General features: G+C 61.2%; 1 protein-coding gene across 1 annotated transcript in view; it reads right to left on the bottom strand.

Moving 5' to 3' along the window:
- Positions 1–9986: 9986 nt before the first annotated feature.
- The window catches only part of STUM (stum, mechanosensory transduction mediator homolog), a 49020-nt gene continuing 33344 nt past the window's right edge, over positions 9987–25662 (bottom strand). The window contains exons 2-3 of the mRNA XM_059677298.1: positions 18561–18740; positions 9987–13218 (exon numbers count right to left, since the gene is read on the bottom strand). Of these exons, the coding sequence (XP_059533281.1) occupies positions 13184–13218; positions 18561–18740 (215 nt within the window). The 3' untranslated portion in view covers positions 9987–13183. The remainder of the gene's footprint in view (positions 13219–18560; positions 18741–25662) is intronic.

Genomic DNA, 25662 nt, shown 5'->3' on the forward strand with positions numbered 1-25662 from the left:
GTGCTGTCTGCAGTCTGTCCTCCCCCGCCCTGGGGGGGGGGGGGCCGGGAGGGGCCTGGAAGCTGGAGGATTGAGTCGGGCTATGATGACCTGCGGAACAGGGGTCTGATTGAATTGCGTTAGCGTTTTAATCTGCAAAGGATTTAAGACGCGCTCCAAAGCTAGTCTTTGCTGCCTCTTCCACAAAACCTTCAGCGTAGCCCAGGGCCCCGACCAGCCACCAGCCATGCTTCCCCGGCATTGCCCCCAGGCTGGGGAGCCCCTACAGCCTCGGGGGGCTCACATCTGCAGTCTCCTTTTTTAAAAAAATATATTTTATTGATTTTTTACAGAGAGAAAGGGAGAGGGATAGAGAGTTAGAAACATCGATGAGAGAGAAACATCGATCTGCTGTCTCCTGCACACCCCCTACTGGGGATGTGTCCACAACCAAAGTACATGCCCTTGACCGGAATCGAACCTGGGACCTTTCAGTCTGCAGGCCGACGCTCTATCCACTGAGCCAAACCAGTCAGGGCTGCAGTCTCCTTTTTAAAAAATACGTTTTTATTGATTTCAGAGAGGAAAGGAGAAGGAGAGGGATACAGAAACATCGATGATGAGAGAGAATCACAGATTGGCTGCCTCCTGCATGCCAGCTGCCTCCTGCACGCCCCCTATTGGAGATAGAGCACGCAATCTGGGCACGTGCCCTGACCAGGAATCAAACCGTGACCTCCTGGTTCATGGGCCAACGCCCAACCATTGAGCCACGTTGGTCGGGCTCTGGTCCCCTTTTATCCCCGTATCAACTCCATGAACAAGGCTGTGTCGTCTCCATTTTACAGATGGGGAAACTGAGGCTTCAGAGATCAAATACCTTGACCTGGGGAGTAAGTGGGAAGCGGGGATTTGAATCCAGAAATTGCCTGGTTTCCAAACCGATTCTGTCTTCCTACCTGGGAGTGTGTGGGGGGCACAGGGCTTGTGTTCTCTTGGCCCAGGTCCCAGGGGTGGGGCCGAGCTCTGGCCGCCCAGACCCTCAGCCAGCCTGGGATTGTGTGGGGGGTGGGGATGGGGAGGGACCCTGAACCGGGAGCCCTCTGACCCTCAGGCACTGTGTATCCCAGGCTCTGTGACCTCAGGGAAGCACAGCCCTGCCGCCCTCTGTCCCCTTAGCCCCGGGACACAGACTCAAGTCACCATCGCCCCTCCCCCACCCACCGCAGCAGCCGCAGTGATAGGGCAGCAGATGAGGCCACGCTCTGCGGTCACCTGGCTCATGGCCTCCCATAGAAAACCCAGCCTGACAGACTGACCTGCAGACCCTGAGTGACAGGCGAATGATGACTCTGACACACGGTCTGTGAAAGAGAGGCTAAGGGGCTGCCTGGCTAAAGGGACCCGGCAGCCCGGTTCGCCTGCCTCCTTCGGCTTTTGTTGCAGCAACAGCTTGAACTAAACCCCTAGACACAATCAGCCGGGCAAGCATCCTTGAGAAAACACATGCATCTGCAGCGTCTTTCAAACAAGGACTCTGAAGTCTAAACATAGAGATTCCAGTGAACGCCCGGGCTCAGGCTTGTTTGGAAAAGTCAAGGCAGGGCTGCCCCTGGCCTTTCAGGGAATCCTCCTTACAGACCTTCCAACCAAGCCCCGTGCTTCCCACACCAGCACATCCCAGTTCTCGCAAACACCCAGAACAGCGGGCGTCTGTCCTGCGTGGCCGGCCTGCTCCTGGCACTCGGGGCCCCCGCTCAGCCTGAGGGGATGCCTTCCGCAGAGAAGTGCGGAGGGAATAGCAGATGGCCCCGGGCAGGGGTCACTCTCAGAAGATGGGAGGGTGGCAGGGTTTTGGTAAAAGCAAAAGAGAAATAGTCCGATAGCATGCTGACAACAAGAACAAGGTAACAAGGAAAGCGGCTCCCTGAGTAGGTGCCGGTCTCAGCCGGCTTGGGCTGCCCTACGGACACCCTGACCGGGCGGCTGGACACAGACATGCAGCTCTCCTTCCGCGGCTGGAGGCCAAGGTCAAGCTCTGCAGGGTCCGGCCTCTGGGGGGCCCCTCTTCCCGGCTGGCAGGTGGCCACCTTCTCAGGGGGTGTGTGTGGTGGGAGGTGGGGGGGTGGGGGGGAGGAACTCTGGCGTCTCTTCCTCACTAAGGCCCCATCATGCTGGCCTCACTTAACCTTTCTCGGGTCCTCACAGGCCCCTTCTCCAAACACCATCGCATGGGGTTAGGGATGAGGGGGTGTGGGGGGCACAGGCATTCAGCCACAGCAGTGCCCCTCTTGCTAACTAACTTCACGCCCTGTTTCCAACCCCACCCTCCGCCTGTACCCCCCACACTTGTGAGTGAAGCAGGTGGGGGAGCAGGGGAGGGGTGCCATGCTCATCTCTGGTTTTCAATGTGGCGACGTGTCCTTGGGTTGTTTTAAAAATAGTTTCTGCAAATCACGGGCAAGCGCATCAGGCGGGAGCGTGCTGCCGCCAGCAGCCCCGCGCTAGTTCAATGGGGGGCAGGCCCAGTTTTAGTCGCGCTTCTGCGAACACGTGTGGGGAGAGCGAGTGACAGGGTCCCCGTCAGGGGAGGCCGCCCCCTTCTGGACGGCCATGTGCATTACAAGGCACCTGAAGTCATTCACCTTGCAGGTCTGGAAGCCCCATGGCCCAGGGGGCCTCCTCCCCCGTCCTCCCCCCACCCCCCACCCCCGTCCCTGATGCCCAGGGTGCAACAGCCCCTTCCTCTCGTCACTCGTCCCAGCCCAGCCCAGCCACACCTTTGCCCTGATGAGCTGCTGAGACGGTGAATTGCACTGACCAATGTTCAGTCAACCAGGCACACCCCCAGGGTCGCCCTCTGTGTCCTGGATGCACAGGGGTCCCCGGTCCAAGGAGCCCTTCGCTGTGGTCGTGGCTCTGCAGCTGGCGTGTTTGACAGATTGAGCACAGGACTGTGTATAGACCAGCCGTGGGCAAATTACGGCCCGTGGGCCGAATCCGGCCCGTTTGAAATGAATAAAACTAAAAAAAAAAAAAAAAAAAGACTGTACCCTTTTATGTCATGATGTTTACTTTGAATTTATATTAGTTCACACAAACACTCCATCCATGCTTTTGTCCCGGCCCTCCGGTCCAGTTTAAGAACCCATTGTGGCCCTCGAGTCAAAAAGTTTGCCCACCCCTGGTAGAGAACCACAAAGGGGTGAATTTCAACATGTAAACCGTGTCTCAAAAATCCTAACTGAAAAGGTAACTGCTCTTCACCGTGGAGTTAAAGGCCTGGGATGTCCCTCGGGCATCGTCCGCGTCTGGGAGTGATTCTGTCCGCTCCTCTCTCCCGCGTCACCACCGTTCATGCTTCGGTCGGTTCTTACTCCTTCCACACGGTTGTTATTTGCAGAAACCAGGCGTTGTCCGCGCCGTGAGTCCCCGGTGTCGCTGGGAGGGTGTTTTATAAACGGGATCCAATTCCACCTGCCAGGCCGGGCCCCGGCCAGGGCAGCAGGTGAGGCCGCGCTCTGCGGTCACCGTCCCTCACACCCTGGGCCTTGGCGCACACGCGTTTCCCACTCTAAGATGTCCCCAGACTCGCCCCCCGATGACCTGGGCCCCAGGACTCCGGCTGCCGAGGGGCCACCTCGAACCATGCCTCTTGGGTCTCCCACGAAGAACAAAGCCCGGGCCTGGCCAGGCGGCTCGGTGGGTTAGAGCGTCATCCCCGTGCGCCAAGGTTGCGGGTTTGCTCCTGGTGAGGGCGCGTGCAAGCATCAGCCAGTGAAGGCATGATAAGTGGGACCACGCATCATGTCTCTCCCTCCCTCCCCTCCCCTCAAACCAGTAAATCTTGTTTAAAAGCCTGTGAGTGAGATGCTTTCGCTGGAGTTGCGAGTCGTTTTGGAAATCCCGGTCAGGCCACCAAAGCGCCCCTGAGACGGGACTGGGCTCCCGTGTTTGCTCTCTTCCTCTCTCTGCCCAGCGCCTCGCGGCCCGAGGGGATGTCTGGGGGCTCCCGGGCCTGCTGCCTGGGCTGATTTGCGTGGCGAGTCCCCAGCCCTTCAGAGAGGCAGGAAGCCGTGGGAACAGCCTGCCTCTGTCCTAGAGAGGATTCTGCACAACGTGTTTCCCATGTCAGGTGGGAGGTGGGAGGTGGGGAAGGGTCCAGGTGCAGGTGCGCTTCGTACAGGTGCGCGACCTGCTGCTGCTGCTCCTCCCGGCAGGTGAGGGACCTGCTGCTGCTGCTTCTCCCGGCAGGTGCGGGACCTGCTGCTGCTGCTCCTCCCGGCAGGTGAGGGACCCGCTGCTGCTGCTCCTCCCGGCAGGTGCGGGACCCGCTTCTACTGCTCCGCCCGGCAGGTGAGGGACCTGCTGCTGCTGCTCCTCCCGGCAGGTGAGGGACCCGCTGCTGCTGCTCCTCCCGGCAGGTGAGGGACCCGCTGCTGCTGCTCCTCCCGGCAGGTGAGGGACCCGCTGCTGCTGCTCCTCCCGGCAGGTGAGGGACCCGCTTCTGCTGCTCCTCCCGGCAGGTGAGGGACCCGCTGCTGCTGCTCCTCCCGGCAGGTGCGGGACCCGCTGCTGCTGCTCCTCCCGGCAGGTGAGGGACCCGCTGCTGCTGCTCCTCCCGGCAGGTGAGGGACCCGCTGCTGCTGCTCCTCCCGGCAGGTGAGGGACCCGCTGCTGCTGCTCCTCCCGGCAGGTGAGTGACCCGCTGCTACTGCTCCTCCCGGCAGGTGAGGGACCCGCTTCTGCTGCTCCTCCCGACAGGTGAGGGACCCGCTTCTGCTGCTCCTCCCGGCAGGTGAGGGACCCGCTTCTGCTGCTCCTCCCGACAGGTGAGGGACCCGCTTCTGCTGCTCCTCCCGACAGGTGAGGGACCCGCTGCTACTGCTCCTCCCGGCAGGTGAGGGACCCGCTGCTGCTGCTCCTCCCGGCAGGTGAGGGACCCGCTGCTGCTGCTCCTCCCGACAGGTGAGGGACCCGCTGCTGCTGCTCCTCCCGGCAGGTGAGGGACCCGCTGCTGCTGCTCCTCCCGGCAGGTGAGGGACCCGCTGCTGCTGCTCCTCCCGGCAGGTGAGTGACCTGCTGCTGCTGCTCCGCCCGGCAGGTGAGTGAGCTCCCGGGACAGCCAGGGGGAGAGCACAAACCTCCCAGGAGGCATTGATGGGGACTTCGTGTCTGAGAAACCTGGTTCCCTGAGAAGAGGCCATGGCCTGGCTGGTGGGGACTTTGCAGGCTGGACGGACAGCAGGCCCCGGGCTGAGGGCCGAGAATCCGAGAATTCCCGGGGGCTTCGGAACGCCACGCTCAGGTTCTGTTCTCACGAGGGCTCGAAGGAGATGTAAACGTAGGGACTGAGATCCAGGCCCCGCCTCCCGGCCCCCAGGAGCCGGCTAAGTGCCGGCCAGCTCGCCCGGCGTCCCCCGGCTCTGCCTCGCCTCGCGGTCGGGGTGACGGGAGAAGATGGGTGCGTGTCTGTAAGCCCCCACTGGAACCTTTTCTGTTAACGCTTTTAATTGAGATCATTGTGCATGTGTCAGCCACACTTTTTAAATGCTGTTCTCCAATATTCTTGGTCCCAGGAGAGGTCAGGTGGCGTGGGAAGGTGGGAGGACGGGGTGGAAGGGATAAAATCGTGTCACATGTAAGTGCCACACCCGTCACTTGTCCCATGTGGAAGACAGTTACACGTGTGCCCAGGCCTGGCGTGCGCACATGTGCGCGTGTGCACACGGTCACAGCCGAGAGCCCGCTGTGGGTCTCACTGTGGACTTGGTCGGTGGGGAGACGGTGAAGAGCGAGGGAGTCAGAGGAGGCTTTGGGGGCAGAGACTCAGTGAGGACGTTACTGTTATTGTTGTTATTGTTTATGGAAAGAAAGAAAAGGAAGGAAGGAAGGAAGGAAGGAAGGAAGGAAGGAAGGAAGGAAGGAAGGAAGGAGATAGGGATGGAGGGAGGTGCATGGGTGGCTTGTGCACTGAACCGAGGCGGGCGAGGCAGCCGCGGCCGTGGCCGTGGCCGTGGCTGTGGTCATGGGGCCACAGGAGTGACTCTTGCTCCATCGCTCTCCGCTGTCTCTGTGTCGTGTCTCACTGCAGCCTCCTGTCTCCGAGAGGCGGGCCTTGGTCCTGGGCAGCGCGCAGGCCTCCGAACTGCAGCCTCGGGCCAGGGAGCAAGCAGCTGCCCCCAGACTGCAGCTAGAAGGCTCTCAGCAAAGCCCCCGCCCTGCAGGTGGCTCTGCGAGAGGGCCCTGCTATTGGCCTGGGTGGGGGGCGGGGGGCTATGATTGGCAGGCGCCCCCAGAATCACAGGGAAGCAGGGGAGGAACTGGCACTGGGACAGGGTGTGAGAAGAACCAACAAGGGCACGGTTTTGTCTGACCCTGGACTTGAGCTGGGCCGGGGCTCACATGAGGCCACCGTGAGGGGCAGGGCCTTTCCCTGGGGTGAGAGTCGCCCCCAGCGCGCCCGGAGCTGATGCGCCCGCTGCTCCGATGCATCGATCAGGCGCTGTCCGCTGCCCGCCGCCCGCTACCCGCCACGGTGTCGGATGACGCCCTGGGTGTGAGGAGCAGCGAGCACCCTTCCATGTGACATCAGAGTCAGTTACTGGATTTCACCTGTGAGATGCCTCTGTCTGGCGAGAGTGCTGTGAACTCTGATCTGTTCTAATGGACTTGGTTCCCTTCCTCCACGAGTGTGAGAGCTGCTAGGTCTTCACCCAGTTTCTACAGATGCTGGCTGGCCCGGCCGCTGTGGCTCAGGGGTCACAGTTGGATTCCCAATCAGGGCACATGCCCGGGTTGCGGGCTCCATCTCCAGTGTGGGGCCTGCAGGAGGCAGCCCATCAATGATTCTCTCTCATGGTTGATGTTTCTATCTCTCTCTCCCTCTCCCTTCCCCTGAGAACTCAATAAAAATGTATTTTTAAATGAAGAAGCTGAAGGTGTTGGCTGGGCCGTGGACTGTGCCCTGCCGATTCCCGCCAAGGGAGCACCAGGCCAGCCAGTCCCTGGTTGGAGCTGAACCTCTAGCTCCGAGTTCGTCACTCTCTCCTTGCTTCTTATTGATGTGGGAGACCTTGCCATGCGCACGTCCACACGTTTGCCTCACCAACCCCTCGCACAACCAAGACAAGGCCGTGAGTTTCATCTGCACACGTCTTCTTGGTAAACCCAGGCGCGTCCCAGAGACCAATTTAATGTGTAAATTTCCGGCTGCAAAGGGATCAGATTATCAAAGATATGGCCCTGGGAGGAGGAATTGTAGAGCCTCCCGGGAGGAGAGGAGTGTGGGTGAGAAGGTCTGAGGAAGGCGAGGCCGCCCTGGGGAAGGGCGACCTTCAGGACGGAAAGGGTGACCTTCAGGACGGAAAGGCCGCCGACAGCCAACGCAGCCGACAGAGGGAGGAGCCTTGGGGAGCCAGTCCGCAATCCGTTCGCTTATGAACATGAGAGCACGCAGGTTGGAGAAGCCACCAAGGTCACGTGGTGTTTATTACATAGAAAAGGGGGGAAGGGAGAAAAGGTTTCCAAAGCCGTTTTCCAGGATTTAAAAAACCACGAACTGGAACTACGAGACGTGTCATGCTTTACGTACTAATAACAGGAACGCGTGTGAGTATATAAATATGTACATGGAGATATGTACACAGGCTTTGTCATCTTACATGGTATTTTCATTGCATGTACAGTAATGGTGCTCGAGTTACAAACGTCAAAGCTGGCGGCGCTGCAGAAACTGGAGCCCCACTGGGGGCCGCGGAGATGCCAGCCCCGGCCGTCGCGGGCTTGTCCCAAGGCCCCGGGAGAGCCAGGCTGTGCGTGGGCGGGCCCGGCTGCGCGGCTGGGACCAGGGCACGTAGGAAGCTTCCCTCCATCCCTGACATCAGAGTTCCTTTCTCTCTTGGAACCAAAACGGCTCCGGTCACTGGGGTGCTGGACCCCCTGGTGGCTGGACCCCGGAAGCTGGTGGGGCTGCTCCCAGGGGTCTGGGTGGGAGTGAGCAGCGGAAGCCTGGAAGGTCGGCGAGCGCGTGTTGTCAGAAAATGAGAGAAATGCACAGCGACTGACGTCACGGAAACGGGCCCAAACAAAGCCAGTCACGGTGTCAAAACACTGCAGTTCACGACACCACACTCACCCGTGTGTGCACAGAGCCAGGCTTGTGTGTGTGTGTGTTTAAAATGAAAGAAAAGAAGAAAAAAAAAAAAAGAAAGAAAGAAAGAAAGAAAGAAAGAAAGAAAGAAAGAAAGAAAGAAAGAAAGAAGAAAGAGGGAAAGGAAAGGAAAGGAAAGGAAAGGAAGGAAGGAAGGAAGGAAGGAAGGAAGGAAGGAAGGAAGGAAGGAAGGGAAGGAAGAAAAAGAAAGAGAGAGAGAGAAAGAGAGAGAGAGAGAGAGAGAGAGAGAGAGAAAGAAAGAAAGAAAGGAGGGAGGGAGGGACGGTGGCACCGTGTACAACAGCGTGGACTTAGCCTCTGAGCAGGGCGCCCGGCCCGTCACAGCCGCCACCCCTCTCCCTGCCGGTCACGGACCGGCACCAGCACAAAACATGGGGTGGCCGTGACTGTCCTCCTCCTCTCCTCACTGGTCCCCACACGGGGGAGATGGGGGGGGGGCGTTGGGGAGCAGAAAAGGCCTCAGAGGAGCATGGGACGAGCCCAGAAGGCTGCCCCTGTGCCCCGTCCCCTGGGAGCCTCGCCTCCCACTGAGCCACGCAGTGCACAGTGCGTGGGGGTGAGCCCAGCGGGGGAAGGAGAGAGCCCGACCAGGTGCTGGAGAGGGGAGATGGCACATCGGGGCCCCGGGGGCTGACAGGGCATGATGCCACCGCCCAGGCTGGAAGGCAGGGCTGCTGGACGAGGCGAGGCCCCTGGAGAGGAAAACCCACCTGAGCCTCCAGCGGCCCTGCCCGTCTCCCAGCACGCAGAGGGGCTGTGGGCGAGCACGTGTGTGTGTGCACGTGTGTGTGTAGTGTGCGCGTGTGTGTGCAGTGCGTGCATGTGCACGGTGTATGCGTGTGCGCGCAGTGCACGGTGTATGCGTGTGCGCGCAGTGCACGTGTGTGCGTGCACGTGCGTGTGTGCGCACGTGTGCGCAGTGTATGCACGTGCGCGTGTGTGCAGTGCATGCATGTGCAGTGCGCGTGCATGCAGTGTATGCATGTGCACGTATGTGTGAAGTGCGTGTGTGCAGTGCGTGCATGTGTGTGCTGCAGCCCACTGAAGGGTGGGTGTGCGGTGGGGCTACTGGGGAGTCGGCCCGCGGGGGTGGCTGGCATTTTGGCAAATCCAGGCAGGAGAGAGGGGGAGGGCTGGGGACAGATTCCACAGCTAAATCAAAGCAAGAGACAACTTGTACCAGAAACTTAGACTCGTACAAGTGGGACCAAGTGGGCGGGATCAGGAGGGGAGAGTGGAATTGGGGCTGGTGTTTCTGTTTTACCAGAAAGAGTCCCAGAGGCAGGGTCCAGCCCAAGTCCACGAGGCCCAGCCGGTGCAGGAGAGGACCCTCCCTTCCCTGTCCCTGCTCCTCCCCCTCCCCCTGCTCCTCCCCCTGCCCATCCTTGCTCCTCCCCCTCTCCCTGTCCCTCCCCCTGTCCCTCCCCCTCTCCCTGTCCCTCCCCCTCTCCCTGTTCCTCTCTCCCTCTCCCTGTCCTTGTCCCCCGCCCTCCTCTCCCCTCCCAGCCCTCTGCCCTGACAGAAATGGGGGACACCATGGCTGCCCAGGCCCCTCCTTGTTCCCCATCTACAGATGGCTAAACTGAGGCCGGAGCCCTGGGAGAGACCGAGGGCACTGAGGCAGGAACTCACACCCAGGCCGGAGGGCGCTCAGGGGCCTCCTGTCTCACCGGCTTTAGGGCGGGTTCCTGAGCGTCTGACCAGGAGCTTCCACAGCCGGGACCCCACCCCCACCGCCGGGACCACACCCCCACCACCAGGGACAGGACCCCACCCCCACCGCCGGGACCACACCCCCACCGCCGGGACCCCACCCCCACCGCCGGGACCCCACCCCCACCGCCAGGACCCCACCCCCACCGCCAGGACCCCACCCCCACCGCCAGGACCCCACCCTGCTTCAGCAGCGCTCCTCCAGCCCGGTGGCCTGGCTCAGTGGTCGAGCATCGACCTATGAACCAGGAGGTCAGGGTTCGGTTCCGGTCAGGGCACATGCCGGGTTGCGGGCTCGAGCCCCATGGGGGGCGTGCAGGAGGCAGCGGATCCATGATTCTCTCCCACCGTTGATGTTTCTCTCTCCCTCCCTCTCCCTTCCTCTCTGACCTCAATCACACACACACACACACACACACACACACACACACACACATTTTCAAACGCTCCTCCACCGCCAGCCCCTCTGGGGAAAGCCCTCCAAACAGAAGAGCAAGAGGGATAAGAACAGCAGCGAGCAAGGCCTGCGACCGCCCAGCGAGCGGACACACAGGGAAACGACCCCCAGCGGCTTCTGGGCAGGGCTTTCTTCCGGCATCACTGACGGTGACAACGGCCGGAGTCACCGAAGACCAGGGCCCAGCTCCCCCCAGGCTCTTCTCGGGTCGGACCCTACTGGCTCAGGCCCAGGGGCCCGAGGAGCTGGATCTGGGCGCAGCTGACGGGCCCTCATCACCCCGCCACACCCCACCCCCCGTCGGCGGTGACAGCCCCTCCGCAGGGACCCTGCCCCCGGCCTGCCGTTAAGGTCCGCCAGCAGCCTCCGTCCACACCCACAGGCCGTCCCCCCGCAGGGCTCACTCCTGCACCAGGTCCCCCGCGGCCCAGGGACGCCCCCTCTGACCAGCCAGGTCCCAGGAGTATCTCACTTACGATGGAGCTCTCTGCACCCCGGTGACCCCCGAACACCCAAGGCCAGGGAGTGTCCTGGGGGCTCCGACTGCTGACAGGCCAACCTGAGGGAGCCCTGTGCGTGCTGGGCCATCGGCCGGCCCAGGGCTGAGTGTCCATCCAGCAGGCGGGCGAGAGCCCTCCGTCCACTGGCTTGTGTGTCACCTGAGCTCTGGCCCCGACAGCCTGCGGCCACCGCTCCTTCTCTAATGAGGCCGAGTCCGTGGCTGATCAGATGGCGCTCCCGGAGCAGATCTGCCCACGTGCCATCCTCACAGCTCCCCGCTCAGAAGACCTGGGGTCCACCCTCCAGTTGCCCGAACAGGGGCTCCCCCTGAGCCTCAAGCCTCCTCAGGTTTGGAGACGCCTCTGCGCTAGTCACTCCACACAGCACTCGTGGGGACACCTGTCACTCAAAAGAACCCCACCTGCGCCTGGACTGTGTCACTAAACATGCAGCATAATAGCTGTCCCTCCTCTACCCTCAGCCCCAGCCCAGCCCCAGCCCAGCCCGGAAAATGAGCTCCTCCGCCCCCTCTGTAGAGGTGCCCGCCCCCCCAGACCCGTCACCACTCCGGGGAGCCGCAGACGGGGTGAGGGCTGTGGGCAGAGGGCCATGTGGTCACTTCGCCAGCGGAGGCTGGTTGATCTGATTCCAGGGGAGGCCCTGAGCGTAGGCAGCCAGCAGCTCCCTGCTCGGCCTGGAGGATGCGAAAGGGTCTCCTTTCTGATCAAACCGCGCTGGTCCCACCGGAAAAGCACAGAGGCACGTGGAAGCCTGAAGAGGCCTGGGTTGGCGTCAGGAGACAGGAGGGAGGAGATAAAGACAGGGCCAGGGGTTCAGAAGGCAACCCCGCCCAGGCAGCCATGGTGAGGTGCTCCTCAAAACTACAGGATGGGGTGGGCGGGGGGCGGAGATCAAGCCAGGAGCAGAGAACTGGGGGAAAGGGGGGTTTGGGGGAGGTGGGTGTTGGGAGGAGTGGCTGGAGGGGATGCCAGGGAGCTGTCCGGCCACAGGGACCCCAGGCCGCTTCCCAGCAGGACTGTAACTGAGATGCCCAGGGGATGGGGTGGGGGACCACTGCCCCAGGTGGGGGGTTAAGAGCAGAGACTATGCAAACAGTGGCCCCAAAGGGGCTCACGGAGGAGCCAGGGGCCTGACCGGCTGTGGCCCCAGCATCCCATCCAGACAGGTCACTGCTCCGGTCCTGGCCGGACTCTGACTGAGCCCCTGACGACAGGAAAAGCCCCACCGTCCCCCCCCCCCCCCGGGACACCCCAGCGGCACAGAGGCCAGTGGGCTGGCAGCCGGCTGGGGCCAGGGCGCACTTGAACGATTCCTGTGTTAGACAGTGAACACAGACACGTGAGTGTCCGCCTCCTCACTAGCATCGCGGAGGTCTTCCTCCTCCTTCCAGTGGATCCGGGACCCCAGGCGCCTGGCAACTTCCGTGGGATCTGCTACATCGCGAGCCCCCCCAGGGCCCATCGGCTCTCGGCCCCAGAGGCACCCCTGTCACGTGTGTGATGCAGGAGAGCTGTTCCAGGCCGAGGGCTGTTAGCACATGTAGGTTACACACCTCCTGCTCCCCTCGGACCCAACATTCCTCAATCAGAGACCCAGCCCCTCCAGTGATCTCAGAAGGACTGGGGGCCAGGAACGGTGTTAAGTGAAACGGGGAAGGCGCTGGGCTGTGCGCACCCAGACCCGGGTGGCAATTCCGCGGGCGACCGTCTGACCCCACAGTTTGCCCTGGCGCGGGGCCCCTGCCTCCTTCTCAGGGAAACAGGTCACAACACACACAGGCCCGCAGGTTCCCGTGGCGAAGAGCTGGGGTGCGAGCGGGAGGGCAGGGCCAGTCACACCGGAGGGATCCGTGTGTCCCCTGCCACCAAAGCTGAGGGCACCGCAGCCTGTCCACTCCGCTGGAGTCCATCCTTTCTCTCTCCGCCTGGTGCCACTCCCAGGAGGCCACTCACAGGCGCTGGGGGCCCAGAGGCAGCGTCTACCACAGTCCTGTCCGCTGCTGCCTGGACGGGCCCTGCTGCCTGGCGGCGTGCTCTTGCTGTGGGCGAGGCGAGGGGGTGGGTGTGGGGGCACATTCCAGCCTCTGTCCGCATCCCTGTCTCTACCCCACCCCCACCCCGGGGATGGGGGGGCTCTGGGTGCCGGGCCGACAGGGCTTTCGGAGCGGGGAGGGGCTGGCAGCCCTCAGAGCTGCGGAGAAGAGCAGATGTGTTTCCAAAATAAATAATCGCTTTAAATCCTCCCTTTCCTCCAAACCAGGAAACAGCAGAGACAGCCTGGGAGGTCCTGGTGCTGCCGGGCGCCCTCACGGGGCCGCCCGGACTCTCGGGGTTCCGGGCTCACAGCTGCTGAGGGATGCCCTGCTCCTTGTAGCCTGCGAGGAAGAAGCAGAGGAGAGGGTGAGGCACCCACCTGCTTCAGGATTTCTCCCGGAGCCGCCCAGAGGAGGAGGGGCTCCTGAGACCTCAGTCAACGGCCCACAGGGTCCAACTGTCCCCAAGGGCATTGGCTGTTCCATGGGAATCAAAGGGGTGAACGGAAACGGTGGAGCGTGGGGTTTCCTGGGGACATGGGAGGAGGGACCTGCGTGGAGGGGGGGGGGGCTGGGAGGTGATCCACGCCCCCTGAGCCCACAGCCCTGCACACAAGCGGCCCCCCAGGCTGGCCTGGCGTGAAGGTGCCGGGGAGAAGGTGCCAGACAGGCTCCCCCAAGTGATGGGCGCCTGGTACGTGTGGATGGAAGGAGGAAGGAAGACAGCCCACAGGAGGGAGTGAGCATGCGTGTCTTCAGCTGGACGCTGGGGGCACAGGCAAAGGTGACTGAGGGTTTGGAGCCTTTAGAACATTTGGTGATAATTGTGAGGCCACGGGAACACTCACCACATCGATATTAGAGATTCGCTGCTTGTTTATTTGGGTATAAAAGGGCACTGTGGTTGTGTTTTTTAAAAAAGGATACCTCCTGAAATATTTAAGGATGAAATTGTGGGTCTTGAATTTTGAGTGGTTACCCCCTATTAGCTGGTGACTTGGCCCAAAGAGGACCTCGGGTGGACTTAACTTTTTCCCCTCCTTATTTATCCGTTTATTCATCTATTTCGGGTGCTGAGAAATCCAGGGCTGGGGGTGGGGGCGAGGCAGGGAGTAACTGATGAAACAAGAGCAGCCTTGAGCTGACCGCTGTTGGGCCTCAGGCACTCACTGGACTCAGCCTTTATGTTTGTTTATGTTTCAACATTTTCCAAAATAAAAAGCTAAAAATAGAAGCCAGTTGACCAGCTGAAAGAGGGGACGAGTGGGGCATTGGGGGTGGGGAGGGTGGGGGGGAGGCAGCCCAGGCCCGAGGCTGGCACCCACCAGCAGACTCACCTTGGGAAACTTGGAGAACACAAGATGTGAGGCAGCATGAGGAAGGAAAGGAAAAGAAAAAGAGAAAGGAGTCTGAAAACAGAGGGCAGAGGGGCTGCTGAAATACAAAACAGAGGATGCTCGAGGCCCGGGTGATGGAGCGGGGTGGGCTCACCGTGGCCAGTGGCCAGCCTGCCCCTGGTGGCCCCTTTAGGCTGTGGGCACCGCGAGGGCTCCTCCTCCCCAGGAGTCCTGCCCATGAGGCACTGCCAAGAAGCCCTCTCCAGGCCCCTCCTTCCCTCCACAGCTCAGCCACGCCCCCTCTGCTGCTCGCCTCCTGCCCCTCACTCTCTTGTACCCCAACACCTGTCTGCCTGAAGGTGAATCCTGGATGGACCTGAGCAGGGTCAGCTGCAGAACAGGTCTGACCACAAGAATCCAAAGGTACTGAAGTGCCATGCCTGGCCGGGCTCCGCTGCGTCTGAGCCCTGTGGGTCACCCTTGTATAAACAGGAGCCACACATGAAATCTAATGCCCGGAAGGCAAGCAGATTTTATCTTGCAAACATCTTGGATCAATTGGCAGTGACTGCCTGAAGCCCCCATCGCGAGATTGTTCAGCAGAAAGTGTAACAATTGATTGGTAATGTCTGCCATGGGCAAGGCAGTAGAAAGAAGTGACTGTAAAATGACCAAGTAGTTACTGACCCATGACCAAGACGGTCTGTTGTTCCCCGTTATTTGCTTATTGTTAATATAGAGTAGAGTCCTAGCTGGCTTGGCTCAGTGAATAGAGCGTTGGCCTGCAGACTGGAAGGTCCCAGGTTCAATTCGATTTTGGTCAAGAGCACATGCCTGGGTTGCAGGCTCGATCCCCAGTGTGGGGCGTGCAGGAGGCAGCCAATCAATGATCCTCTATCATCATTGATGTTTCTATCTCTCTCTACTTCTCCCTTCCTCTCTGAAATCAATAATATATAATAAAGAAGTAATATGCAAATTAACCCTCATGCCCTCACAAGATGGCTGCCTACGACCAGGCCAGCAGCGGGGTCAGTTAGGGGCGACCAGCCGGCAAGGGGGGCAATTAGGGGTGATCAGGCCAGCATGCGGAGGCAGTGAGGGGCAATCAGGCCAGCAGGGAAGAGCAGTTAGGGGTGATCAGGCAGGCAGGCAGGCAGGTGAGTGATTAAGAGCCAGTGGTCCAGGATTGTGAGAAGGATGTCCAATGGCCTAAACCAACAGTTGGACACCCTCTGAGGGGTCCTGGATTGGAGAGAGTGCAGACTGGGCTGAGGCCCCTGCCCACCCCCCCCCCCCGCCCCAGGGAATGAATTTCATCCACTGGGCCTCTAATATATATATATATATATATATATATATATATATATATATATATATATATATATACACACTAATAAAAGAGAAAAATGGTAATTGGCGTACGGCGATACCGTTTTCATTGGCTAATCAGGGCTATATGCAAATTAACTGCCAACTAAGATTGGCAGTTAACTGCCAACTAAAATTGGCAGTTAACTGCCAACAAGATGGCGGCTAATTTGCATATGTAGGCACAATGCAGGGAGGCGAAAGGGAAAGCAGGAAGAAGCCCCCTGCCACTGACAGTGATCAGAAACCCAGGGGGGAGCTAAGAGCTGGGGGGCAGGGCAAAGGCGGCCCCAGGGCCGCCTTTGCCCTGCCCCCCAGCCATGATCAGAGAATCAGGCGCCTTTGCCACCCTGGCCAGTGATAGCAGGAAGTAGGGGTGAGCCAGCGATGGGAGCTGGGCACGGTCGAAGCTGGCAACCCAGGAGCTAGGGGTCCCTTGCCTGGGCCTAAAGCGAAGCCCACGATCGCGGCGCCCCCCGCTGCCACTGCAGGTCCCCGCTGCCTGGGCCAGATGCCTAGGCCAGAGGCATTAGGCCTGGGCAGGGGTGGAGCCTGCAACCGCGGGGAGCTGGGGGTCCCCTGCCCAGGCCTGACACCTCTGCCGGAGGCCTCAGGCCTGGTCAAGGGGCCGATCCGGTGATTGGTGATCGGAGGGTGATGAGGATCAACTCCTCTGGCTGAGGCATCAGGCCTGGGCGGGGGGTGGAGCCGGGGATTGGGGGGATATGATGGTCCCCTTGCCCAGGCCTAAAGCCTGGGTCAGAGGGGTCAGGCTTGGGCGGGTGGTGGAGCAAGTGATCAGAGGGAGATGGGGGTTCCCTGCCCAGGCATGATTCCTGGGCCAGAGGCCTCAGGCCTGGGCGGGGGCCAGAGCCAGTGATCGGGGGGAGATGGGGGTCCCCTGTCCAATCCTGACACCTCTGGCGGAGGCGTCAGGCCTGGGCAAGGGGCCGATCAGGCGATCAGAGGGTGATGGGGGTCTACGCCTCTGGCCGAGGCATCAGGCCTGGACAAGGGGCAGAGCCAGCATTTGGAGGGGTCTGGGGGTCCCCTGCCCAGGCCTGAATCCTGGGCCAGAGGCATCAGGCCTGGGCTGGGGGCAGAACCAGTGATGGGGGGAAATGAGGGTCCCTTGCAAGGGGCCGATCCTGCGATTGGAGGGTGATGGGGGTCAACGCCTGAGGGCTCCCAGTATGTGAGAGGAGGCAGGCTGGGCTGAGGGACACCCCCCCCACACACACCCAGTGCACGAATTTCGTGCACCGGGCCCCTAGTGTATATATATATATATATATATATATATATATATATATATATATACACACACACACATATACATACACATACAGACACACACTAGTGAGCTTGTAAGTTCTTCATTTTAACTTCTACTTTGATCTATAGTTCTCCGATTCCCCTCTTAGGAGTTTTTTTTTGTTGTTGTTGTTTTATGGTATGGTATGGTATGGTATGGTATGGTATGGTATGCTATGCTATGCTATGCTATGCTATGCTATGCTATGCTATGCTATGAGAAAGATCTTCCTGTATGGTTACAACTGAAAAGTTTCCTTCATTTTTCTCAGAAGGGGCTGGAGGGACCAGAAAGGGCTCTGCCCAGCCAGGAGTGAAGTCAGGTGTGGCTATTCCCTTCAAACTCGTCATCCTGGGACACACTGCCTTGTTGCTTGGGGCCATCCAGGCTCGTGGCACCGTCTCAAGAGTGGCAACTATTCATCCTTTGAGGTGGGTTTATTTTTGGGGGAAAGTGCAAGGACACCTAATACTGAGGTGGGTGAGCACGTCTGGGTCCAGGGCAGGAAAATGGGTAGCAGCGAAGTCTGGCGGGTTTTCTGGTGCAGCCCCTAGTCCATCCCCAAACAGTGCTCTGAAACGTCTGACATGAAGACAGCACCCGGGACCAGTGTACAGACATCCAGGGAGCTGGCTCTGACCCCAGGGGAGGCCCGGGTTGGGAGCAGTAGGAAGGGTGGGGGTGAGGTTCTGCATTTGATGACCCTGCAGCCCAGTTATGGCCCCACACCCGCCATAGAGGACCGGGCTCTGGCTGAGTCAACAGCCTGAGGTGATGGGAAGTGAGGCAGCGACAGGTCCCCGCCTGTACTTGGGGGCTTCTATGTCCTCATCTAGGGCGAGGCGAGGGGGGCTCTGGGTTATCGCTGAGACCCAGTCCCCACGGTTCCTGGGTACAGCCTTGGTGTGAAATGGTTGGTGAAGGGCCAGCAATCCCAGTGAGGAAGGAAGGCTTTCGAATCAAGCGACAAGGAGCTTAGTTTAAAGGAGACATTGTGCTGCTCTGGCTGTAAAAGCGCAGTCACAGGGTCCGCGGGCAAATGCACCGCGTGGCCGTTCCCTTCTTTCTGGAAAGTGCATGGCCGAGGCGCAGGGCAGGAGGCACAGGGACCCGAGCTCCCTGGCTTGGTCTCTGCCTGTCCGTGCCCAGGAGTCCCTGCAGGCGTGGGGCTGGGCGTGCAGGGAGGCGGGCGGCACAGACACGGACACGGACACCCGTGAGGAGGACACAGGTGAGCCCTCAGGGAAGGAGCAGGCTCAGCAGATCTCCTGGCCACGCGCCAGGCCCTGAGGGTCACAGACACCCAGACCCCAGTCAGCCTGCTCCTCCTCCAGCCCCGTCCCCTCCCCCGGCCCGGCTCCGCCCACAAGGAGGCGTGGCCCGTGGCTGCTCCTCCTCCGTCCTGCCCAACAGCCCAGCCCATGAGGAGGCGTGGCCTGTGGCTGCTCCTCCTCTGGCCCCACCCCTAACCTGGCCCAGCTCGGCCCACAGTGAGGCGTGGCCCATAGCTGCTCCTCCTCCAGCCCCGCCCCCTCACCCTATCCGGCCCCGCCCCCTCACCCACCCCTGCCCCGCTCACAAGGAGGCATGGCCGATGGCTGCTCCTCCGGCCACGCCCCCTCACCCAGCCCCCCACGAGGGGCTGGCCCGTGGCTACTCACTGGCCAGGATGACCATGTCCATGCCCCAGAAGATGCTCATGATCCAGCCCACCATGACGATGGCCGTGAGGATCTGGATGAGGGCGGCCGCGATGTTCAGCCAGAAGACGCAGCACACGTGCCTGTCAGGGAGGTCGGTGCGGGCCCCGCACAGCACGGCGAAGGCCGAGACGAACGTCCCTGTGAACCAAGGGGACAGCGTGTCAGGTGCTGGAGACGCCGGCATGCTCCTCACTGCCCGGCCTGCCTGCCCCCGGGAGCCCGGGGAGAAGCAGCCTGTGTCCATCCCCCTCCCGCTCACACCGGGGACCCCCTGGAGGAGGTCCAGCACGGGGCTGCCGCGGGCCTTGGGGACACAGGGGTGCCGTGGGGGCAGGAGCGGTGGCATGGGGTGTTGGGGGGTGCTCAGGGCACCTGTCGGGGCTCCGAATGCCTGGAGAGGGGCTTGCCCCAGCCTGTTGGGAACTGAGCTGACCGTTTTGAGCAGGAGAGTGATACCCCGGGAGCAGGGATCTAAGGAAGGTGACTTGTGGGCAGAGTGTGGGCGGATTGAAGTGTTTGAGAACCAAGCATTGCCCATGAACCAGGAGGTCACTGGTTCGATTCCCGTCAGGCACATGCCTGGGGGAGGGCTCATCCCAGTGGGGGGCGGGCAGGAGGCAGCTGATAGATGATGTTTCTCTATCCCTCTCACTTCCCTTCTCTCTAAAGATCAATTTTTTTTTAAGTTTTTTTAAAAGAGAACACTACCCAAGTAGGACAGCATGAGAGGAGCAAGAGCCTGTGGGGGATCTGAAGTTCAAAAGCACAGACGCCGCTCCCTGCTCAGCTACACTGTGCTCGCTGTGCTCCCCTCAACCCTCATCCCCTGGACTCTGCCACCCACTGGAGGCGGTCATTGGCACCCCCACTCTACAGATGGGGGACAATTCCAGCCCCGGAGGTGGTCATTGGCACCCCCACTCTACAGATGGGGGACAATTCCAGCCCCGGAGGTGGTCATTGGCACCCCCACTCTACAGATGGGGATCAATTCCAGCCCCGGAGGTGGTCATTGGCACCCCCACTCTACAGATGGGGGACAATTCCAGCCCCGGAGGTGGTCATTGGCACCCCCACTCTACAGATGGGGGACAATTCCAGCCCCGGAGGTGGTCATTGGCACCCCCACTCTACAGATGGGGATCAATTCCAGCCCCGGAGGTGGTCATTGGCACCCCCACTCTACAGATGGGGATCAATTCCAGCCCCGGAGGTGGTCATTGGCGCCCCCACTCTACAGATGGGAACAAGCCCGAAGAGGCTGAAAGCCTTGCCCACACGGCACAGCCCCATTCAGACCCAGACCTGCCTGGTGTAGAGCCTGCCCTCGGTTGGGGCGCTGCCTCCGCAGATTGGAAACCAGGGGAGCTGGGATGGCCGCCCTGGGAAACAGGAGGGCGGTTCCTCGAAAAATTGATTCCCAAAGGAACTGAAAACAGTCTCCCAGGGCACCTGCACTCCCTTGTTCACAGCGTGTTATTCTCAACAGCTAATCATGGAGGCGGCCCGTCGTCCATAGATGGAGGGACAAGTAACTAAAACGTGGTAGATCCACCACGGAGAGTATTCAGCCTTGAACAGGAAGGGAGTTCTGGCACACGCTACAGCATGGAAGGGGCCGGTCACAAAAAGACAAAGACTGGGTTCCACGTGTACGAGGCACTCAGAGGAGTCACATCCATCCACAGGAAGTAGAACGGTGGCTGCTGGGGGCGGGGGGGGGGCGAGGGGGGCAGATGGGGAGTTCGGGTTTAATGGGAGCAGTTTCCGTTTACAAGATAAAGACGTTCTGTGACGGATGGTGGCGACGCTGCAGTCATGTGGATGCACTTGACACCGAGCTCTGCACTGAAGGACGGCCGAGAAGGTGAGTTTCACGTTGTGTGGATTTTACCGCAATAGAAGGAATTGGGGGGAGAGAGACTTGTGTGAAAGAGGGGACAACCTCAGGCGGGCGGTGTGGGAGGGACTTCTGGTCACCACTCGCTCTGCTGCCACATCGACGCAGTCGTGGTAACGGTAAGACGCCTATAAAAATGCAAGCGCACTGTGTACCACTGACTTGTACGACATGTACCTATCACACCTGCAGTCGCATTACTTTAGATACATTATTACTAATGAACTTATTAATGATAATTTGGATAAATAATTTCACTAAGAAACAACAGTGATAGGTCCCTTTTGTCATATAAAAGTAACATATGCCACAGAAGGATTGAGTGCGTGGATTTATAGTATAAAAACATCATCTTAAGCCAGCAGGAAACTTAAAAAATAATGTTAGCACCATTTCACACGGAGGTGTTAATTATTTAAATAAATAAAAAGCCCTCCCCAACAGCGACGTGTTCGTTCTCATTCACAAGCACGGACCAGGCGCCTGTGCGGGGTCCTGGGAACGGAGTCCACTCGGGCGGCGGGGCTTGGCCCACGCCCACCCCCACCCCCACCCCCACCCCGGAGCGCACGCTCTGGAGGGAACACTGGCCACAGAGAAGAGTGAGGAATTCGCGTGGTCGTGTCAGGAAGACGCCTCAGGAGAGGCAGGGATGGGGCGAGGTCTGGAAAGCCCAGGGAGGGAGGGCGAAGGGCGCCCAGAACCACCCCGCGGGGACGTCCGGGAGCTCAGAGGTGCGGGGACTGCGTGGCCACGGGCTGCTGGACACGGGGAGGAAACAAGGCCAGCTCAGACTTGGGTTTAGAAAACATGGAAGAACGAGGCTGAGGTGGGCAGCGGTCAGACGGGCGTGGGACCCACGCGCCAGGCTTCCTCGCCAGGCAGCTGGCAGCCCTGGGAAGGGTTTCCACAGGGAAGGATGCAGCCAGGGCTGTTTCAGAATCAGCCCCAAGGGCCGTTGTACCCAAGGGCTGTGGCCCCCAGGGCTGTGGCCCCCAGGGCTGTGGCCCCCAAGGGCTGTGGCCCCAAGGGCCGTTGTACCCAAGGGCTGTGGCTCCCAGGGCTGTGGCCCCCAGGGCTGTGGCCCCCAAGGGCTGTGGCCCCAAGGGCTGTTGTACCCAAGGGCTGTGGCCCCCAGGGCTGTGGCCCCCAGGGCTGTGGCCCCCAAGGGCTGTGGCCCCAAGGGCTGTTGTACCCAAGGGCTGTGGCCCCCAGGGCTGTGGCCCCCAGGGGAGGGCGTGGGGAGGGGTGAGGAGAAAGGCTGGGAGGAGGGACGCAGCAGAAATCCCGCGGGAAGGGCAGTGGGGGAGACCGTGGGAAGGACCCCCGGAGGAAGGGGAGGCCGTGTCCCCAGGGTCAGCGGCCAGCTGTGAGACGGGGAAGGCGGGGCCAGGGCGCAGGGTGAGATGCAGCCTAAACCAAGCAGGAAAGCCGAGAGGCATGTCCACCCGCTGAGGAGAGCCGCTGGGGACGGGGTGGGGGGGGGGCTGAAGTGAATGAGGTCACCCCAGGAGGGCAGGAACGCAAGGGAAGATGCTGAGGGACACTGGGCTCTTAGGCGAGCACAGAAAGTGACTACAAAGGGGACGAGGGGCCAGTCAGGGCGCTGAGGGAGGCGTCAGGTGCGGGAGGGGAGAAGGTGGGGGTCCCCTGCTGCAGAGGGGAGGGACCTGCCCAGCCCAGCGGCCAGTCTGAGAGAAGGAATGACGGACGGACAGGAGCGGGTGTCAGGGGTCAGAGGCGAGAATGAGGACCAGCCGTCTGAGTCCCGGGAGAAGCGTAAGCGAGTTCACCTGCGAGGAGACGCTGCCGGGCAGGGGCGGTGACAGTGGGACCCGACGGGGGCGACACGGGTGTCAGGGGTCCTGATCAGATGAGACGGTGAGGGTGAGGGTGGGGGAGCCACAGCAGACTCCAGCCGGTCTGTGCATCAGAAACCTTGGGCTGAGTGTTTCAAAAGCAGGTTCCAGGCCCCACCTCCAGGCCCCGGAGGCCCAGCGGGGTCCAGGGATCGCTGGTTAAGAATAACACATCCCCCAGCCGATTCCTACATGCAGTCGGGGTTGCAAATCCCGTGAGAGATCGGCCTCGCAGAGACCACCTGACCTGCAGGAAGGAGCCCACGATCCGCCCTCACTGTGCGCAGCCCCCCACAGGGCTCAGTGCTGGGTGGTGGGGGGCGGGGCGACCCTCTGGGGACAGGCACGGGCCGGGCCTTGAGCAAGTGCCTGGGGCGTCAGGGCCCCGCCAACACCAGCTGGCACGGAGGACAGGGAGCTGTGCGGTCAGCCACTGTGGGCGTGTGAGAACACCCAGAACCTGGGCAGGGCGTGTGCTCTGTGTCCGTCCTCCCGGGACCCCCACCCCATGGAGACTCAGCGAAGACCCCGCAGGCTCTCACCACAGCCCCCGGCCGCCTTCCCGCTGAGGTCACCGGCTCCCAGGAGCCCACGGCTCGGCCCAGAAGCAGGCACAGGCGGTGGGAAGGGAAGCCTGGGTCCCTTCTGCCTGGAGTTACAGGGTCCTGGGGGAGCCCCCCAGCCTGGCTCCCCCTCCCCCACCCGCTTCTGGTGGGCCCTGGAGAGAGGCCAGGAGTCGGCTGGCAGTCTCCCGTCAGGGAGCGGCCTGGGGCTGGACATGTCCTCTGTCCCTCAGGTCCCCCAGGTCCCGTCCTGCAGGCCTCCCGCGGGGCTCCCATGGGGCTGTGGAGGCGCTGATGGGAAAGGGACTCTCAGGGCCCCCTGGAACTCGGGGGTGGGCGGGGGGGAGGCAGCGCTGTCTTCTGAAGCAGCTGCTCCCCATACAAAGTCCCCCCCTGGGACCCGGGCCAGTCAGTCAGTCAGAGCCAGACGCCACCTGCAGCCGGCTCTGCAGCCACTGACTCACCTGGGTGTCCTCTCACTCCTCCCGGGGGGGGGGGGGGGGGGGGAGGGCGGGCACAGCCCTCTTTTTGTAAATATATATATTTTTATCGATTTCAGAGAGGAAGGGAGAGGGAGAGAGAGAGAAACATCAATGAGGAGAGAGAATCACCGATCGGCTGCCTTCTGCACGCCCCTCACTGGGGATGGAGCCTGCAACCCGGGCCTGTGCCCTGACCGGGAATCTAACTACTGAGCCACGCCGGCCGGGCCAGCACACCCCTCTTCCCAGCACAACCTTGAACGGAACTTCAGGGCAGGAAGGAATCGGAAGGGAGGCGTGGCCGGACTTCCCAGCCGATGGGGACAAGCCACTCCCTGCACACAGGTCCCACTGCCGCCTGCTGCCAGGGCAGAGCCAGGGCGTGAGGAGTGGGAGGTCACGTTCAGGGTCAAGCTCAGCCCCCGAAGCTTCCATTCTCACACCTCAGGGGCACCAGACGCAGTGGGGGTCGTGCTAACAATACAGCCCGCTAGGCCCACACCCCGAGGTCCAGTTCCGAGGTGCGGGCATCACCTCCTCATCACGTGCCGTTATTTACGGGAAATGGAAGTGGAAAGGCCAGAGGAGTGTACAAGTTCCCAAATGATTCCAGACGAAAGTGCTTGGGAGGAAGAATCAGAATAGCTTGAAAGTGCACAGGCCGATGCGCCCGTGGCTACTCGAGCTGGAGACGATGAGGGCTCGGACCTCATGGGGCTCAACGCCTGCGCTCTACACCTTCTGTTCTGATTCCTTAAGAAACGGGGCAGGTGCCCGGGCATGTGGCTCAGTGGTTTTAGCGTCGACCTATGAACCAGGAGGTCAGGGTTCGATTCCCGGTCAGGGCATATGCCTGGGTTGCTGCCGGGGTTGCGGGCTCCATCCCCAGTGGGGGGCGTGCAGGAGGCAGCTGATCAATGATCCTCTCTCATCACTGATGTCTCTCTCTCCCTCTCCCTTCCTGTCTGAAATCAATACAAATATTTAAAATAAAAAGGGGCGGGGCAGAAAGGGGAAGAGATATTTTGGGGGAGGCACTGCCTGGTTTCTCAGCTCAACAACCTCAGGGACAGAGGGTGAGGAGAAGGTGCTCAGACACCCCTGAGCGGGACGAGGTGTCTGAGAGGGCGAAGGGGTGTGAGTCCGGGATGCCGGCCCAGGGTCCGAGGCTGCGGGCTCTGTGAGGACAGCGGTGTCCTCATTCAGGACCCCCATCCTGGCAGCGAGGAGCTTGCCGAGAGCAGACAGACTATGCAACCGAGAGAGACCGTGCAAGTCAAAGCACAGCCCTTGTACGTCCCCCATCCGGGCCCTCTGGTTCTCCCACGCCACCTGCCCTCGCCCTCGCCCTGTGCCCGCACCAGTGCACCACCCACAGCACACAGACACCCACCCATGCCCTGTGCCCACACCAGTACACCACCCGCAGCACACAGACACCCGCACGGGCCCTCACCCCTGTGCCCGCACCAGTGCACCACCCGCAGCACACAGACACCCTCACGGGCCCTCACCCCTGTGCCCGCACAAGTGCACCACCCGCAGCACACAGACACCCGCACGGGCCCTCACCCCTGTGCCCGCACCAGTGCACCACCCGCAGCACACAGACACCCGCACGGGCCCAGCCCATGGGATGCCCCTCGTGAGCGGGGAAGCGTGTCTCCAGCGCAGGAACTGGTCCTAGTGGCCATCCTGCCACCCCGACCCGTTAGCGACGAGGCTGTGACCTGACTATGACGTAACCTCTCCGAGCCTGGGTTTCATGGGAGAGAATGGGGTAGGATGGGATGGGGTGCGGTGAGGTGGGGGGGATGGGGTTGGGTGGGGGTAGGATGGGGGGATGGGAGGGGAGGGGAGGGGATGGAGTTGGGTTGGGTGGGGTGGGGAGGGTGGTGTGTAATGAACGGGAGCCCGGCTGGCACTGAGGCCTTGAGGCCGGGCTGTGCCCTCCCGCTCTCCACAGGACGATGCTGACAGGGTCACTCGGGGGAAAGAAGGGCCAGGGCAGCAGGTGACAGGTGAGACAGCACAGCTCCATCTCCTGCGGGTGCACCGGGCGAGATGGTTCCCACGGTCGGACAGCTGGACTGAGACTGAAGCAGCGGCTCTGCCCACAGTCCGCCAGGAGCCTGTGAGTCAGCGCAGTGAGACCCTGGCCCGGGAGCCCCAGGGCCCTCAGGGAGCGGCTGCTGCAGGAACGGAGTGGGGAGCCCGAGGCCTGCGCCCACCCCCTGCCTCAGCGGGTGTCCTTCC

This window comes from Myotis daubentonii, chromosome 20 (genome assembly GCF_963259705.1).
Source record: "Myotis daubentonii chromosome 20, mMyoDau2.1, whole genome shotgun sequence".
In the NCBI taxonomy this organism is placed as follows: Eukaryota; Metazoa; Chordata; class Mammalia; order Chiroptera; family Vespertilionidae; genus Myotis; species Myotis daubentonii.